The 18,468-nt window shown below is 40.6% G+C and overlaps 1 protein-coding gene across 1 annotated transcript in view; it reads left to right on the top strand.

Moving 5' to 3' along the window:
- Window positions 1-18,468, top strand: part of LOC106579442 (phospholipid phosphatase 4) — a 76,858-nt gene that overhangs the window by 35,737 nt on the left and 22,653 nt on the right. The window contains exons 4-5 of the mRNA XM_045701936.2: window positions 15,596-15,659; window positions 16,526-16,650. Coding sequence (XP_045557892.1) covers window positions 15,596-15,659; window positions 16,526-16,650 — 189 coding nt within the window. The remainder of the gene's footprint in view (window positions 1-15,595; window positions 15,660-16,525; window positions 16,651-18,468) is intronic.

The raw sequence follows: 18,468 nt of genomic DNA, 5'->3' as shown, positions 1-18,468 counted from the left end.
CCTCACAGCTGCTCAATCATCCTATTTTTCCAACTTAATTGAGGAGAATAAGAATAATCCAAAATGTATTTTGGATAATGTCGCAAATCTAACTAAAAAGCATTCCTCAAGAGAGGATGGCTTTCACTTCAGCAGTGATAAATTCATGAACTTCTTTGATGAAAAGAACATGATCATTAGAAAGCAAATTGCTCCTCTTTAAATCTGTGTATTTCTCCAAAGCTTATTTGTCCTGAGTCTACACAACACTGCCAGGACCTAGGATCACATTCATGAAACTAGTGATGGCCTCAACTTTCAAGCTGCATACTGGACCCTATTCCAACTAAACTACTGAAAGAGCTGCTTCCTGTGCTTGGCCCTCCTATGTTGACAGTAATACACGGATCCCTATCCACCGGATGTGTACCAAACTCACTAAAACTGGCAGTAATAAAGCCTCTCTTAAAAAAGCCAAACCTTGACCCAGAAAATATAAAAAAATTATCGGCCTATATCGAATCTCCAATCTGCCTTCCTGAAGACAATGTATACAAAACACTTCAGTCTGGTTTTAGACCCCATCATTGCACTGAGACTGCACTCGTGAAGGTGCTAAATTACTGTCACGGCTGTCAAAAGGATCGGACCAAAGTGCAGCGTGTGTTTCGTTCCACATATTTATTTAATCCGTGAAAACTATGCAATACATCAAATAACTGAAATCTACAAAATAACAAACCGTGACGCAGAGGAGAAACAAACACTACTCACAAATAATCACCCACAAAAACAGGTGGGACAAACATCAACTTAAATATGACCTCCAATTAGAGACAACGATGACCAGCTGCCTCTAATTGGAGATCATACGAAACAAAACCAAAATAGAAATACAAAACTAGAAACTGAACATAGAAATACAAAACATAGACAAACACCCCGTCACACCCTGACCTACTCTACCATATAACCACTTACTATGGTCAGGACATGACAGTACCCCCCCCAAAGGTGCGGACTCAGACAGCACCTACACAAAACAACAACAAAACCCCCCCATCAACAACCACCCCCCCCCCCCCAAAAAAAAGACAAAGGGAGGGTAGGGTGCGTGACTAATGTCTATGGCGGCTCAGGTGCAGTACCCAGAACCTTCTTATCCAGCGAAAGAGAGAATTAGAGAGAGCATAGTTAAATTCACACAGGACACTGGATAAGACAGGAGAAATACTCCAGATATAACAGACTGACCCTAGCCCCCCGACACATAAACTACTGCAGCATAAATACTGGAGGCTGAGACAGGAGGGGTCAGGAGACACTGTGGCCCCATCCGATGATACACCTGGACAGGGCCAAACAGGAAGGATATAACCCCACCCACTTTGCCAAAGCACAGCCCCCACACCACTAGAGGGATATCTTCAACCACCAACTTACCATCCTGAGACAAGGCCGAGTATAGCCCACAAAGATCTCCGCCACGGCACAACCCAAGGTGGGGCACCAACCCAGACAGTAAGACCACGTCAGTGACTCAACCCACTCGTGTGACGCACCCCTCCTTTGGACGGCATGGAAGAACACCAATAAGCCAGTGACTCAGCCCCTGTAATAGGGTTAGAGGCAGAGAATCCCAGTGGAGAGAGGGGAACCGGCCAAGCAGAGACAGCAAGGGCGGTTCGTTGCTCCAGAGCCTTTCCGTTCACTTTCACACTCCTGGGCCAGACTACACTCAATCATAGGACCTACTGAAGAGATGAGTCTTCAGTAAAGACTTAAAGGTTGAGACCGAGTCTGCATCTCTCACATGGGTAGGCAGACCATTCCATAAAAATGGAGCTCTATAGGAGAAAACCCTGCCTCCAGCCATTTGCTTAGAAATTCTAGGGACAATTAGGAGGCCTGCGTCTTGTGACCGTAGCATACGTGTAGGTATGGATGGCAGGACCAAATCGGAAAGATAGGTAGGAGCAAGCCCATGTAATGTTTTGTAGGTTAGCAGTAAAACCTTGAAATCAGCCCTTGCCGTAACAAGCCCTTGCCTTAAGACGGAGAATCGTTATTGTCCTTACCAGAGAATAATACCAAAGAACGCGCTCTCTTCCACGCGCTTGGAAACACTACAGCCAAAATGGGAGCCACCTAGAAAAACTATAATTTCTGGCTCATTTTTCCTAAAACCAGCCTGAAACTCTTTCTAAAGACTGTTGACATCTAGTGGAAGCCCTAGGAACTGCAATCTGGGAGGACTTAGCCTTATAATTAAAGTGATAGCCATTGAAAATAGAGGTAGGCTGAATTGTTTTTTTTTTGGGATGGTTTGTCCTCAGGGTTTCGCCTGCCATATCAGTTCTGTTATACTCACAGACATAATTTTAACAGTGTTAGAAACTTTCGGATGTTTTCTATCCAATTATATGCATGTCCTGGCTTCTGGGCCTGAGTAACAGGCAGTTTACTTTGGGCACGCTTTTCATCCGGACGTCAAAATACTGCCCCCTACCCAAGAAAGATTAACCTTTTTTATTTTTAGGGGTGGATCAGCTTAATATTGCGGAAAGAATTTTGCTTCCATCAATGTAATTTTCTGCATCATATCCAATCCCCCATTTATTTATTTGATAAATATATATATCCATACACGCATGCATACATATACACATATACACATACCTGTATAGACATACTTTTTTTAAAGAATATACCTTTATTATTATTCCCTGCAAACCCTACCACCGATCGCCCAATTGGAGTAAACTAATAAACACTTCGGCTTTTACCTTCAATTTATTCATCTTATACACATTTTACAGACAGTCTATTTTAAAATAGTTATTTTTTGTTTGTTTTTAGTCCTTCCTCTATTTCTGATGTCCATCCAGTTTGATTTCTATTTGTAACTGTGCTATATCATATTCCAAGATGGCGTAGCAGTTCAGACGTCCTCTACCCTCCTCTTGTCGTGTCCCGTGTATATATATATTTACATATTTATTTATTTATTTATTTTTCTTCACTTATCTTTTTATATATATATATTTTTTTTTATTCTAAAAACTCAACCTCAAAGCACTCTCCTGCAACCCGCCTCACCAATTTAAAAAAGAAAGTATTATTTACCTCATCTGAATTCCACAACAGAAGCTAGCAAGTGTTTAGCCATTTTCACTGGCTAACGTTGAAGTTCAGCTAGCCACGGTTAGCTGTCCTCAGCTATCCATTAGCTCGAAAAGCTATCGCCAGTTTTTGTACAGCGCGACTCAGACCAGAGCATACCGGACCTATTCTCTCTCCTTTCCCCGATTTCTACCGCAGGCTCTGGACATTTACACCTGGATCTTGCAGCTAACTAGCTGCTACCTGAGTGACTATTGGCAACGTCGGTCACGGAATTAACACACATTATTACGGAGCTAGCCAGCTAGCCAGCTGAAGAGTTCCGTTATCTGCCCGAGGGAGTTATCCAACTGGCCCCTCCGTCGCGACGTAACCTGATCGCCCATCTGCGGCCCGCTAATCGTTAGCTGTCTTTTCGGCTGCGATCTGAATAGGTCTATCGGACACTTTTCTTGGGCCACTATAACTAACTATTTTGCCAACTTGGACTGGTCCCCCCTTCCACACGGAACCCCACTAACCCACAGACGGAAACGCACGAGGTGGCTAAAAACAGACCTCCCTCCCATCTTCCACCAGCTTGCTACCTATGGCCCGGCTAGCTGTCTGAATCTCACTGGACCCTTTGATCACTCGGCTAAGCATGCCTCTCCTTAATGTCAATATGCCTTCTCCATTGCTGTTCTGGTTAGTGTTTATTGGCTTATTTCACTGTAGAGCCTCTAGCCCTGCTCATTATACCTTATCCAACCTCTCAGTTCCTCCACCCACACATGCTATGACATCTTCTGGTTTCAATGATGTTTCTAGAGACAATATCTCTCTCATAATCACTAAATGCCTAGGTTTACCTCCTCTGTACTCACATCCCACCATACCTTTGTCTGTACATTATACCTTGAAGCTATTTTATCGCCCCCAGAAACCTGCTCCTTTTTCTCTCTATTCTGGACGTCACAGACGACCAATTCTTATAGCTTTTAGCCGTACCCTCATACTTATTCTTCTCTGCTCCTCTGGGGATGTAGAGGTGAATCCAGGCCCTGCAGTGCCTGGCTCCACTCCTACTCCCCAGGCGCTCTCTTTTGATGACTTCTGTAACCGTAATAACCTTGGTTTCATGCATGTTAACATTAGAAGCCTCCTCCCTAAGTTTGTTTTATTCACTGCTTTAGCACACTCTGCCAACCCGGATGTCCTAGCTGTGTCTGAATCTTGGCTTAGGAAGTCCACGAAAAACTCTGAAATCTTCATCCCTAACTACAACGTTTTCAGACAAGATAGAACGACCAAAGGGGGCGGTGTTGCAATCTACTGCAGAGATAGCCTGCAGAGTTCTGTCCTGCTATCCAGGTCTGTACCCAAACAATTTGAACTTCTACTTTTAAAAATCCACCTCTCCAAAAACAAGTCTCTCACCGTTGCCGCCTGCTATAGACCCCCCTCGGCCCCTAGTTGTGCTCTGGACACCATATGTGAACTGATTGCCCCCCATCTATCTTCAGAGCTCGTGCTACTAGGTGACCTAAACTGGGACATGCTTAACACCCCAGCCATCCTACAATCCAAGCTTGATGCCCTCAATCTCACACAAATTATTAATGAACCCACCAGGTACAACCCCAAAGCCGCAAACACTGGCACCCTCATAGATATCATCCTAACCAACGTGCCCTCTAAATACACCTCTGCTGTTTTCAACCAAGATCTCAGCGATCACTGCCTCATTGCCTGCACCCGTAATGGGTCAGCGGTCAAACGACCTCCACTCATCACTGTCAAACGCTCCCTGAAACATTTCAACGAGCAAGCCTTTCTATTCGACCTGGCCCTGGTATCCTGGAAGGATATTGACCTCATCCCGTCAGTAGAGGATGCCTAGTTATTTTTTAAAAATGCCTTCCTCTCCATCTTAAATAAGCATGCCCCTTTCAAGAAATTTAGAACCAGGAACAGATATAGCCCTTGGTTCTCCCCAGACCTGACTGCCCTTTACCAACACAAAAATATCCTGTGGCGTTCTGCATTAGCATCGAACTGCCCCCGCGATATGCAACTTTTTAGGGAAGTTAGAAACCAATACACACAGGCAGTTAGAAACGCCAAGGCTAGCTTTTTCAAACAGAAATTCGCTTCGTGCAACTCCAACTCTAAAAATTTCTGGGACATTGTAAAGTCCATGGAGAATAAGAACACCTCCTCCCAACTGCCCACTGCACTGAGGATAGGAAACTCTGTCACCACCGATAAGCCCACTATAATTGAGAATTTCAATAAGCATTTTTCTACGGCTGGCCATGCTTTCCACCTAACTACCCCTACTGCATTCAACAGCACTGCACCCCCCACAGCTACTCGCCCAAGCCTCCCCCATTTCTCCTTCTCCCAAATCCATTCAGCTGATGTTCTGAAAGAGCTGCAAAATCTGGACCCCTACAAATCAGCTGGGCTTGACAATCTGGACCCTTTCTTTCTAAAATTATCTGCCGAAATTATTGCAACCCCTATTACTAGCCTGTTCAACCTCTCTTTCGTGTCGTCTGAGATTCCCATAGATTGGAAAGCAGCTGCTGTCATCCCCCTCTTCAAAGGAGGTGACACTCTTGACCCAAATTGCTACAGACCTATATCCATCCTACCCTGCCTTTCTAAGGTTTTCGAAAGCCAAGTCAACAAACAGATTTCCGACGATTTCGAATCCCACCGCACCCTCTCCGCTATGCAATCTGGTTTCAGAGCTGGTGATGGGTGCACCTCAGCCACGCTCAAGGTCCTAAACGACATCGTAACCGCCATCGATAAGAAACAATACTGTGCTGCCGTATTCATTGACCTGGCCAAAGCTTTTGACTCTGTTAATCACCACATCCTCATCGGCAGACTCAGTAGCCTTGGTTTCTCAAACGATTGCGTCGCCTGGTTCACCAACTACATCTCTGACAGAGTTCAGTGTGTCAAATTGGAGGGCCTACTGTCTGGACCTCTGGCAGTCTCTATGGGGGTACCACAGGGTTCAATTCTTGGGCCAACTCTTTTCTCTGTATACATAAATGATGTCGCTCTTGCTGCTGGTGAATCTCTGATCCACCTCTACGCAGACGACACCATTCTGTACACTTCTGGCCCTTCTTTGGACACTGTGTTAACAACCCTCCAGACGAGCTTCAATGCCATTCAACTCTCCTTCCGTGGTCTCCAACTGCTCCTAAACACAAGTAAAACTAAATGCATGCTCTTCAACCGATCACTGCCTGCACCTGCCCGCCTGTCCAGCATCACTTCTCTGGACGGTTCTAACTTAGAATTTGTGGACAACTACAAATACCTAGGTGTCTGGTTAGACTGTAAACTCTCCTTCCAGACTCACATCAATCATCTCCAATCCAAAGTGAAATCTCGAATTGGCTTCCTATTTCGCAACAAAGCATCCTTCACTCATGCTGCCAAACATACCCTCGTAAAACTGACCATCCTACCAATCCTCGACTTCGGCGATGTCATTTACAAAATAGCTTCCAATACCCTACTCAACAAGCTGGATGCAGTCTATCACAGTGCCATCCGTTTTGTCACCAAAGCCCCATATACTACCCACCACTGCGACCTGTACGCTCTCGTTGGCTGGCCTTCGCTTCATAATCCTCGCCAAACACATTGGCTCCAGGTCATCTACAAGACCCTGCTAGGTAAAGTCCCCCCTTATCTCCGCTCACTGGTCACCATAGCAGCACCCACCTGTAGCACGCGCTCCAGCAGGTATATCTCTCTGGTCACCCCTAAAGCCAACTCCTCCTTTGGTCGTCTCTCCTTCCAGTTCTCTGCTGCCAATGACTGGAACGAACTACAAAAATCTCTGAAACTGGAAACACTTATCTCCCTCACTAGCTTTAAGCACCAGCTGTCAGAGCAGCTCACAAATCACTGCACCTGTACATAGCCCATCTATATTTAGCCCAAACTACTACCACTTCCCCTACTGTATTTATTTATTTTATTTATTTTGCTCCTTTGCACCATATTATTTATATTTTATCTCTGAACTTTCTTCAAACTACAAATCTACCATTCCAGTGTTTTTCTTGCTATACTTTATTTACTTTGCCACCATGGCATTTTTTTGCCATTACCTCCCTTATCTCACATCATTTGCTCACATTGTATATAGTCTTATTTTTGTTATTTTTTTTTATACTGCATCATTGATTGTATGTTGTTTTACTCCATGTGTAACTCTGTGTTTTTGTATGTTGTCGAACTGCTTTGCTTTATCTTGGCCAGGTCGCAATTGTAAATGAGAACTTGTTCTCAACTTGCCTACCTGGTTAAATAAAGGTGAAATAAAAAATAAATAAAAAAATATCATAAAAGTTCTGAACCTATATTCATTTTACAGACCCCGTATGTTTTACATTGTTTATCTTGTTATTAGTCCCACCCTTCAGCTCCATACAACCCTTCCCATCTATCCATCAACATCATCCATTTCGGATTTCTATTTGCCATATATTTTTCAACTGTGCTGTGATGCTTCACAAAACAATTGAACCTTTCTATTCTCATAGCTTCTACAGATTGTAAATTAAAAATACTTTTTATTCTAAAATAATTGTTATATTATTGATTGATTGACTATGGCTTTTCAAATCACCCAGTATTGCTATCTGCAGTGTTAGTTCTTGGCAAATGTTGCAATTCTTCAGCCATTCCTGGACCTGTGACCAAAAATGAGCTACATATGGACAATACCAAAATAAATGATCTAATAATTTTACATTTTTTACATTTTAGTCATTTTGCAGACGCTCTTATCCAGAGCGACTTACAGTAGTGAATGCATACATTTCATAAAATGCACCAATTTGTAAGTCGCTCTGGATAAGAGCGTCTGCTAAATGACTTAAATGTAAATGTAAATGTAAATAAAATGTTTTCCCGTACTGGTCCCTCATGGGAATCGAATCCACAACCCTGGCATTGCAAACACCATGCTCTACCAACTGAGCCACATGGGATCTAATGACTCTGCCTCCTCACAGCAGAATCTGCAGAGCTGGGAAGATTGTATCCCCCATATATTTAACATTCTATTAGTTGCAAGAATTTTGTATAGTAATTTAAATAGAAAAATTCTACGTTTTTTGAATCCGGCATTGTTTTGCATATCAATTCATAAACCATGTGCCATGGAATGGGCACATCGAAAATCTCTTCCCAACTATTTTGCAATTTATATGGTACAGCTATCAGTTTTTTGGTCCTTAAATGACATTGGTATATGTTTTTATTTATCACACTTTTCTTTAACCATTTATGTTCTTTATTACAGGGCCGACAAACAAGTTCCTTAATTTTTTTCCCCTTCTACTTGCCTCTTCCATTTTTGTGGTAATGCTGCAATTAATTGGTTGTAATTTTGGGTAGAGCAGACATTTCCATATGTCTGTGTTAGCTGCATGTGTGACATCACTCCACCAGTCCTATTTATAATATCATTCACTAAAATTATACCTTTTTTTTTAAATGTATTCGAAAAATACAGTTTTTTTTTTATCAATTACTATATTTGAATTTAACCACAATATTTGTTGTATTATTTGTTCAGTCTTTTCAGGTGGATTAAACTGAAATTGCAACCAACTTTCTAAGGCTTGTTTAAAAAATAAAGATATTTTGGAGATTATTTCCTTTTCAAACAACCGAAAGTGGGCAGGTGTAATCTGAATAAAGGGAAAAAGGCCCTTCTTGAACATAGGATGAGACATTTGTACTAATTTACTAGAAAACCAGTTTGGATTTAAATATAACTTTGGTATGACTGATGCCTTTAGTGAGAGGTCTAATGCTTCAATATTTAATAATATCTGCCCTCCGAATTCATATTTGTTATAGAAATAGGCCCTTTTAATGTTATCTGGCTTGCCGTTCCAAATAAAATTGAATATTTTTTGTTCATATAATTTAAAAAGCAGGTCACTAGGTGTAGGCAAAACCATAAGCAAATAGGTAAACTGTGATATCATTAAAGAATTAATCAGGGTGATTTTTCCACAAATAGACAGGCATTCTAGGTTTCTTCCTAGGTTTTGGCCTTTCTAGGGAGTTTTTCCTAGCCACCGTGCTTCTTTCACATGCATTGCTTGCTGTTTGGGGTTTTAGGCTGGGTTTCTGTACAGCACTTTGAGATATCAGCTGATGTACGAAGGGCTATATAAATACATTTGATTTGATTTTGATTTGATTTTCCTTTCCATGGTTGCAAGTTCTTATCTATTTTTGCTAACTTTCTATAAAAATTTATTGGAGTGAGATCATTTCTTTCTTTTGGGATTTGTATACCGAGTATGTCCACATCTCCGTCAGACCATTTTATTGGTAAACTATATGGTAATGTAAAATTAGCATTTTTTTTGTGATCCAATACGTAATATCATATAATTACATATAATATCATATAATATCATCAACACTTATCATAATTTGGTTTTAATCCAGAGAGGATAGCAAAACTATCTAGATCCTCTATGAGGCCGTGGAGAGACTCTAATTGTGGTTTTAAAAGAAAACATGAATCATCGGCGTACAATGACACCTTGGTTTTTAAGCCACGGATTTCTAATCCCTTAATATTATTGTTTGATCTATTAACAGCTAACATTTCAATGGCAATTATAAATAAATATGCCGATAGTGGACAACCTTGTTTTACTCCTCTAGATAGTTTAAAACTTTCTGAGATGTAGCCATCATTTACTATTTTACACCTAGGGTTACTATACATAACTTTAACCCATTTTATAAGTGATTCCCCAAAATTGAAATATTCTAGGCATTTATATATAAACTCCAGTCGTACTTTATCAAAAGCCTTTTCAAAATCAGCTATGAAAACCGGGCCTGGTGTCCCCGATATTTCACAGTATTCTATTGTTTCCAGTATTTGTCTTATATTATCTCCAATGTATCGTCCATGTAAAAAACCTGTCTGATTAGGATGAATAATATCTGACAATACTTTTTTAATTCTATGTGCCAAGCATTGTGCTAGGATTTTTGCCTCACAACACTGAAGTGTAAGAGGTCTCCAATTTTTTAAATGGACTGGATCTCTATATATACCATTTGGGTCCTGTTTCAATAATAATGATATCAGATCTTCTTGTTGCGTGTCTGATAATCTACCATTTATATAGGAGTGGTTAAAACATGCTAATAATGGTCCTTTGAGTATATCAAAAAAAGTTTTGTATACTTCCACTGGTATGCCATCCAGCCCTGGAGTTTTCCCATCCTTAAAGGCTCCAATTGCATCAAGCAGTTCCTCCTCTGTAATTTGGCCTTCACATGAGTCTTTCTGTACAGATGTTAATTTTACATTATTATTAGGAAAAAAATCCATACAATTAGTTTCAGTTAGTGGAGATGGAGGAACCTGAAATGAAAACATATTCTTAAAGTACTTTACTTACTCTTTCAAAATATCATTTGGTGAATCATGCGTGACTCCATCATTTGTAACAAGTTTGGTAGCAAATTGGTAGCATTTCTATGTTGAAGATTGAAAAAGAGTGGTGCATTTTCCCCCATATTCCATCCAGTTCGCTTTATTTTTTATAATATATTACACTGGATCTTTCTTGAATAAGCTCCTCCATCTCTTTTAGTTTTTCCTCTAACTTATTCTGTGCCTCTATGGTACCGTTTTTATTGCTATCTAACTGTACTGTTAGTCCTTCAATTTCCTTTGTTAATATGGACTCTTTTGATCTAAATTGCTTTTGTTTTATAGATGAGTACTGAATTGCATGGCCTCTAAAGGCACACTTAAAAGTGTCCCGTACAATAAGGGGATCTGCTGTACCTATGTTATGTCTGAAAAAGTCAGTTATAAATTCTTCTGTCCTAGTTCTAAACAATTTATCATCTAGTAGGCTTTGATTAAATATCCAATATCCTTGCCCACGTGGAAATTCTATAAGAGTAATATATATGCCAATTATGTGATGATCCGACCGCATTCTGTCCACTATCAACACTTTTTAAACTTTTGGTGCCAGAGAGAATGGCATAAGAAAGTAGTCAAGACGACTAGCTTGATTAAGCCTCCGCCATGTATATCTCACTAGGTCAGGGTATTTAAGTCTCCATATATCCACTAATTCCAATATATCCATGACATTCATGATTTCCTTAAGTGCCTGAGGGTGATAGTTTGTAGTGTGATTTCCTTTCCAGTCCATAGAGGTATTTAAGACCGTATTAATATCTCCCACCATAACAATAGAGTCTAGTGTTGCTTGTAGAGTTGATAAATTCTTATATTTATTTTCAAAAAAGCTTGGATCATCATTATTCAGACCGTATAGGTTAATAAGCCATATCTGTTTATTGTCCAATAACATATTTAAAATAATCCATCTACCTTGATAATCTGTTTGGACAATTTGCACATTTGGATCAAAATTACTGTTAATTAAAACCATCACCCCTTTTGAATTTCTTTGCCCATGGGAGAAATACACTGCTCAAAAAAATAAAGGGAACACTTAAACAACACAATGTAACTCCAAGTCAATCACACTTCTGTGAAATCAAACTGTCCACTAAGGAAGCAACACTGATTGACAATAAATGTCACATGCTGTTGTGCAAATGGAATAGACAACAGTTGGAAATTATAGGCAATTAGCTAGACACCCCCAATAAAGGGCTGATGTTTCGGTCACTTTTGAATGCTGGCGATGCTTTCACTCTAGTGGTAGCATGAGACGGAGTCTACAACCCACACAAGTGGCTCAGGTAGTGCAGCTCATCCAGGATGGCACATCAATGCGAGCTATGGCAAGAAGGTTTGCTGTGTCTGTCAGCGTAGTGTCCAGAGCATGGAGGCACTACCAGGAGACAGGCCAGTACATCAGGAGATGTGGAGGAGGCCGTAGGAGGGCAACAACCCAGCAGCAGGACCGCTACCTCCGCCTTTGTGCAAGGAGGAGCAGGAGGAGCACTGCCAGAGCCCTGCAAAATGACCTCCAGCAGGCCACAAATGTGCATGTGTCTGCTCAAACGGTCAGAAACAGACTCCATGAGGGTGGTATGAGGGCCCGACGTCCACAGGTGGGGGTTGTGCTTACAGACCAACACCGTGCAGGACGTTTGGCATTTGCCAGAGAACACCAAGATTGGCAAATTCGCTACTGGTGCCCTGTGCTCTTCACAGATGAAGCAGGTTCACACTGAGCACATGTGACAGACGTGACAGAGTCTGGAGACACCGTGGAGAACGTTCTGCTGCCTGCAACATCCTCCAGCATGACCGGTTTGGTGGTGGGTCAGTCATGGTGTGGGGTGGCATGTCTTTGGTTGGCTGCACAGCCCTCCATGTGCATGCCAGAGGTAGCCTGACTGCCATTAGGTACCAAGATGAGATCCTCAGACCCCTTGTGAGACCATATGCTGGTGCGGTTGGCCCTGGGTTCCTCCTAATGCAAACAATGCTAGACCTCATGTGGCTGGAGTGTGTCAGCAGTTCCTGCAAGAGGAAGGCATTGATGCTATGGACTGGCCCGCCCGTTCCCCAGACCTGAATCCAATTGAGCACATCTGGGACATCATGTCTCGCTCCATCCACCAACGCCACGTTGCACCACAGACTGTACAGGAGTTGGCGGATGCTTTAGTCCAGGTCTGGGAGGAGATCCCTCAGGAGACCATCCGCCACCTCATCAGGAGCATGCCCAGGCGTTGTAGGGAGGTCATACAGGCACGTGGAGGCCACACACACTACTGAGCCTCATTTTGACTTGTTTTAAGGACATTACATCAATGTTGGATCAGCCTGTAGTGTGGTTTTCCACTTTAATATTGAGTGTGACTCCAAATCCAGACCTCCATGGGTTGATAAATTGGATTTCCATTGATTATTTTTGTGTGATTTTGTTGTCAGCACATTCAACTATGTAAAGAAAAAAGTATTTAATAAGATTATTTATTTCATTCAAATCTAGGATGTGTTATTTTAGTGTTCCCTTTATTTTTTTGAGCAGTATATATTTCGCCCTCCTAGTTCTTTTTCCACAAAACTTCATCTAAAATTGTTGAATGGGTTTCCTGTAAACAATAGATATTATATTCCTTCTCTTTTAACCAGGTAAATACTGATCGTCTTTTCTTATTATCTGCTAGGCCATTACAATTGTAACTGGCTATACTTATTTCTCCAGTTATCATAATTAGACACGACTTTAAAGAGAGGTTAACCTTTGTTTAACTAGAAAAGTCAGTTAAGAACACATTCTTATTTTAACCCAAACCCTATCATAACCCAAAATATAAGGCTGCATTATGCCATTGTTTATAACAGGAACATAAACCATGTATAGCTACAAAATATGTTCAAAAGCTGTCAACTACCTTCTACATGTCCCATCTGAGTAGGCTTATGTATTAGGCTAGGTCAAACGTAAGGTTAAGGAATAGTTTCATGGAATGTGGCTGGAGATTTTCCATTGATCTTGCTTTTTAGTCCAGGACTAGCCTTCATCTTTGTACATGAAAACCTCTACATAATGTTTAAGGACAGTAATGGGGTAAACCTACTACTCCAGCAAAAGCCTTATTAATGCATAAATCATATTAGCTTTTGAATTTCCTGTCTTTTTTGGCTTCAGACATATGGTAATATTTCACTTAACTTCTATGGGCTACATGAATGACACAGCCAGTGAATGACACAGCCAGTGAATGACACAGCCAGTGCATGACACAGCCAGTGAAATATCAGGGCGGCAAATTCAAAACTAAATTTCATAATTCAACTATCTCAAACATGCAACTATTTTACACCATTTTAAAGATACACTTCTCCTTGATGTAACCACATTGTCCGATTTCAAAGAGGCTTTACAGCGAAAGCAAAACATTAGATTATGTTAGGAGAGTACATAGACAAAAATAATCACACAGCCATTTTCCAAGCAAGGACATGTGTCAATAAAACCCAAAACACAGCTAAATGAAGCACTAACCTTTGACGATCTTCATCAGATGACACTCCTAGGACATTATGTTACACAATACATGTATGTTTTGTTCGATAAAATTAATATTTATATCCAAAAACAGCATTTTACATTGGTGCGTGATGTTCAGAAAATGTATTCCCACCAAAACGTTCGGTGAATGTGCACATCAATTTACAAAAATACTCATCATAAACGTTGACAAAATATATAACAATTATTTAAAGTATTATAGACAGACTACTCCTGGATGCAACCACTTTGTCAGATTTTAAAAATAGCTTTACAGAGAAAGCACATTTTTCAATATTCTGAGTACATAGCTCAGCCACCACAGAGAGCTATACAGACACCCGCCAAGTTCGGGGCAACCGAAACTCAGAATTAGTATTAGAAATATTCTCTTACCTTAGCTGATCTTCGTCAGAATGCACTCCCAGGACTGCTACTTCCACAAGAAATGTTGTTTTTGTTCGAAATAATCCATATTTATGTCCAAATACCTCCGTTTTGTTCGTGCGTACAGATCACTTATTCAAAGGCATAACGCGCGTGCGCGGCACCAGAGACGAAAAGTCAGAAGCATGTCAAACGCTGTTTAAAATCAATCTTTATGTTATTTTTAACGTAAAATTGCGATAATATTCCAACCTGGACAATAGCATATTCATTCAAGAAGAAAAAGAAGGAACGGCGCGCTCGCGTGAATCGCATATCCAATCCCTTTGTTGCCAGGCAGACCACTCAGTAACTGAGCTCCTATTATCTGCCCAGTAACAGGAGAATGCTCAAACCACTTTCTGAAGGCTTTTGACAGCCAATGGAAGCCTTAGGAAGTGCAACGTAACCCCACAGATACTGTAGTTTCGAAAGGGACTAGAAAGAAGAACTACAATTGTCAGATCCTCCATTTCCTGGTTGACTTTTTCTCAGGTTTTTGCCTGCCATATGAGTTCTGTTATACTCACAGACACCATTCAAACAGTTTTAGAAACTTCAGAGTGTTTTCTATCAAAATCCACTAATAATATGCATATTCTAGTTTCTGGGCCAGAGTAGTAACCTGTTTAAATTGGGTACGTTTTTCATCCGGCCGTGAAAATACTGCCCCCTAGCCCAGACAGGTTAAATAATAATAATGAAAAAAACTTTTAAGAATCAGTGGGTATAAATCTTTAATTTAAAAGTGAAAAAATGGGTGTCCCTTTTAATGGTCTGTTTTAATATTACATTAGAGGCAGGATAACTGGCATCGATCCAGAATCTCTACCACAGCAGCAAAGGAAAACAGTACTGTACAATGCAGTAAAGAACTTGGCAAACAGTTTTCTCCTCATAGAATATCATTAATCTGTAATAGATACACACCTGCCCTCTGACCCAGGTTTATTGTTGGGGTTGTAAGTGCTGTATTGTGTTTTACTCTGTGTCTCTGTAAAACCTGTTTCTGTCTCTAGTTGTTTTTCTCTGTCCTACAGCTGTCTCACTTGCTCTGGCTTTGAATGGAGTCTTCACAAACACTATCAAGTTGATAGTTGGCAGGTAAATAAATAATGCAATACACCAACTAGACTCAAACACTGTTTGGGAAAAGGTTTGATTATATGTCAAAGCAGAGTACTGTACCTTATCTTGATTGGCATTCACACTCAGCTATGATGGGTGTCATTTTCAAAATGTAACTAAATGCCTTTGACGTGTATTGAAAGTTAACTTCAGGTGCTAAAAGCAATAACAAACCCCTTTCTCTTAAGGATCCGACCCTTATTTTCAATTTTTGCCTAAAATTACAAACCCAAATCTAACTGCCTAAAGCTCAGGACCTGAAGCAAGGATATGCATATTCTTGATACAATTTGAAAGGAAACACTTTGAAGTTTTGGGAAATGTGAAATTAATTTAGGAGAATATAACACATTAAATCTGGTAAAAGACAATACACAGAAAAAAAACAAACATGTTTTTTGATCTTTGAAATGCAAGGGAAAGGTCACAATGTACTAATCCAGGTAGGTGTAGTGTATGTGCAACATTTTAGACTGATTCAATGAACCATTGCATTTCTGTTCAAAATGTTGTATCAATACTGCCCAAATGTGCCTAATTGGTTTATTAATACATTTTCAAGTTCATAACTGTGCACTCTCCTCAAACAATAGTATGGTATTATTTCACTGTAATAGCTACTGTAAATTGGACAGTACAGTTAGAATAACAAGAATTTAAGCTTTCTGCCCATATCAGATATGTCTATGTCCTGGGAAATGTTCTTGCTATTTACAACCTCATGCTAATCACATTATCCTACATTAGCTCAACCGTCCCGTGGGGTGGGTGGGGTGGGGGCACCGATCCCGTAGAGGTTAAGAGAGCGATTGATTTAAGTGTATTTTTTCCATTCTCCACAGACCCAGGCCAGACTACTTCCAGCGCTGTTTCCCAGATGGACAGGTGAATATTAAGATGCTGTGCACCGGAGAACCAGACCTAGTGTCAGAGGGACGCAAGAGTTTCCCCAGCAGCCACTCCTCCTGTGAGTACCAGTCAGTCACCAGCCACAACACTGAAACCTCTTAAATTAAAGTCCCCATATTTGGGGACCCTGTTTGAGTTTTAAATTAAATTCAGTCTGGTATGAGAACGGTAGCCCCATCTGCAAAATCAGGGTGTCTGCCGAAAGCTGAGTATCTTGGCTATTGATCTGTGCCTTAAAATCTTTGGTGTGACTTACTAGCATATATGGGCATGAAAATGTATAAGGGCAGACCGAGCCGGTTACCTCATTTCAAGGTTGCTACCTACATTCCGGTTAGCATTGTGAAGCATAAACAAAATAAACCCAGAATAGGTTGATTCACACCGAAAGCCGGGACTCCACAGATCATGAGGATGTCTTATTTGTCTGCCTGTAACCTTCCATTATTGATCACCAGCCCCGAAAGTCAAAATGTTTATTTTACACGTTTTCACCAAACGGCAAACATCTTACAAGGTAAGCTTAGATTTAGTCTGTGTTTGAGTTATAGCTACATGGGGGGTACAAAATGAATCCTTAGGTTGGTAGGAACATATCTAGCCTATTGCAATGTTATCTGATTATGTATAACTTGATGGCAACATCGAATGTCCACGAGTGAGACTAGCTTTTGACATGATCATTCATTGTCTGCTGCTGGAAAAACGCATGTCTTATGGCTTTACACCCCCTGCTATATTGTGGATTAGAGTCACCTGTCTAACAGAAAGGGTGTTCTTTTATAGAAGCCTCTCCAACATAATCCAGGTAGAATCAGGAATTCCCCAGGGCAGCTGTCTAGGCCCCTTACTTTTTTCAATCATTACTAACGACATGTCACTGGCTTTGAGTACAGCAACTGAAATGACTGCAACACTTAACAAAGAGCTGCAGTTAGTTTCAGAATGAGTGGCAAAAGAATAAGTTAATCCTAAATATTAAATCTAACAGCGTTGTATTTGGGACAAATCATTCACTAAACCCTAAACCTCAACTAAATCTTGTAATAAATAATGTGGAAATTGAGCAAGTTGTGATGACTAAACTGCTTGGAGTAACCCTGGATTGTAAACTGTCATTGTAAAAATATATTGATACAACAGTAGCTAAGATGGGGAGAAGTCTGTCCATAATACAGATCTGTTATACTTTCTTAACAGCACTATCAACAAGGCAGGCCCTACAGGCTCTAGTTTTGACGCGCCTGGACTACTGTTCAGTCGTGTGGTCAGGTGCCACAAAGAGGGACTTAGGAAAATTGCAATTGTGTTTAAATGACTAGCACACAGCTCGGACACCCATGCATACCCCACACGACATGCCACCAGAGGTCTCTTAACAGTCCCCAAGTCCAGAACAGACTATGGGAGGCGCACAGTACTACATAGAGCCATGACTACATGAAACTCTATTCCACACCAGATAACTGATGCAAGCAGTATAATCTGATTTTAAAAAACAGATAAAAATACACCTTATTGAACAGCGGGGACTGTGAAGCAACACAAACATAGGCACAGACACATGCATGCACACACATGATAACATACACATTATACACGCATGGATTTTGTGTTGTAGATATGTTGTCGTGGAATATAGTGTGTTGTGAATTCTGGAATTAATGTTTTGTAATGTTTTTAAATTGTATACACTACCGGTCAAAAGTTTTAGAACACCTGCTCATTCAAGGGTATCTCTTTATTTGTACTATTTTCTACATTGTAGAATAATAGTGAAGTAAATCACAGACAGTGTCACCAGCAAAGCACCCCCACACCATATCACCTCCTCCTCCATGCTATACGGTGGGAAATACACATGCGGAGATCCTCC

Source organism: Salmo salar, chromosome 19 (genome assembly GCF_965601325.2).
Source record: "Salmo salar chromosome 19, fSalSal1, whole genome shotgun sequence".
NCBI classification, from domain to species: Eukaryota; Metazoa; Chordata; class Actinopteri; order Salmoniformes; family Salmonidae; genus Salmo; species Salmo salar.
The sequence above is the reverse complement of the archived record's forward strand: the minus strand, read 5'-3'. Positions and strand labels throughout refer to the sequence as shown.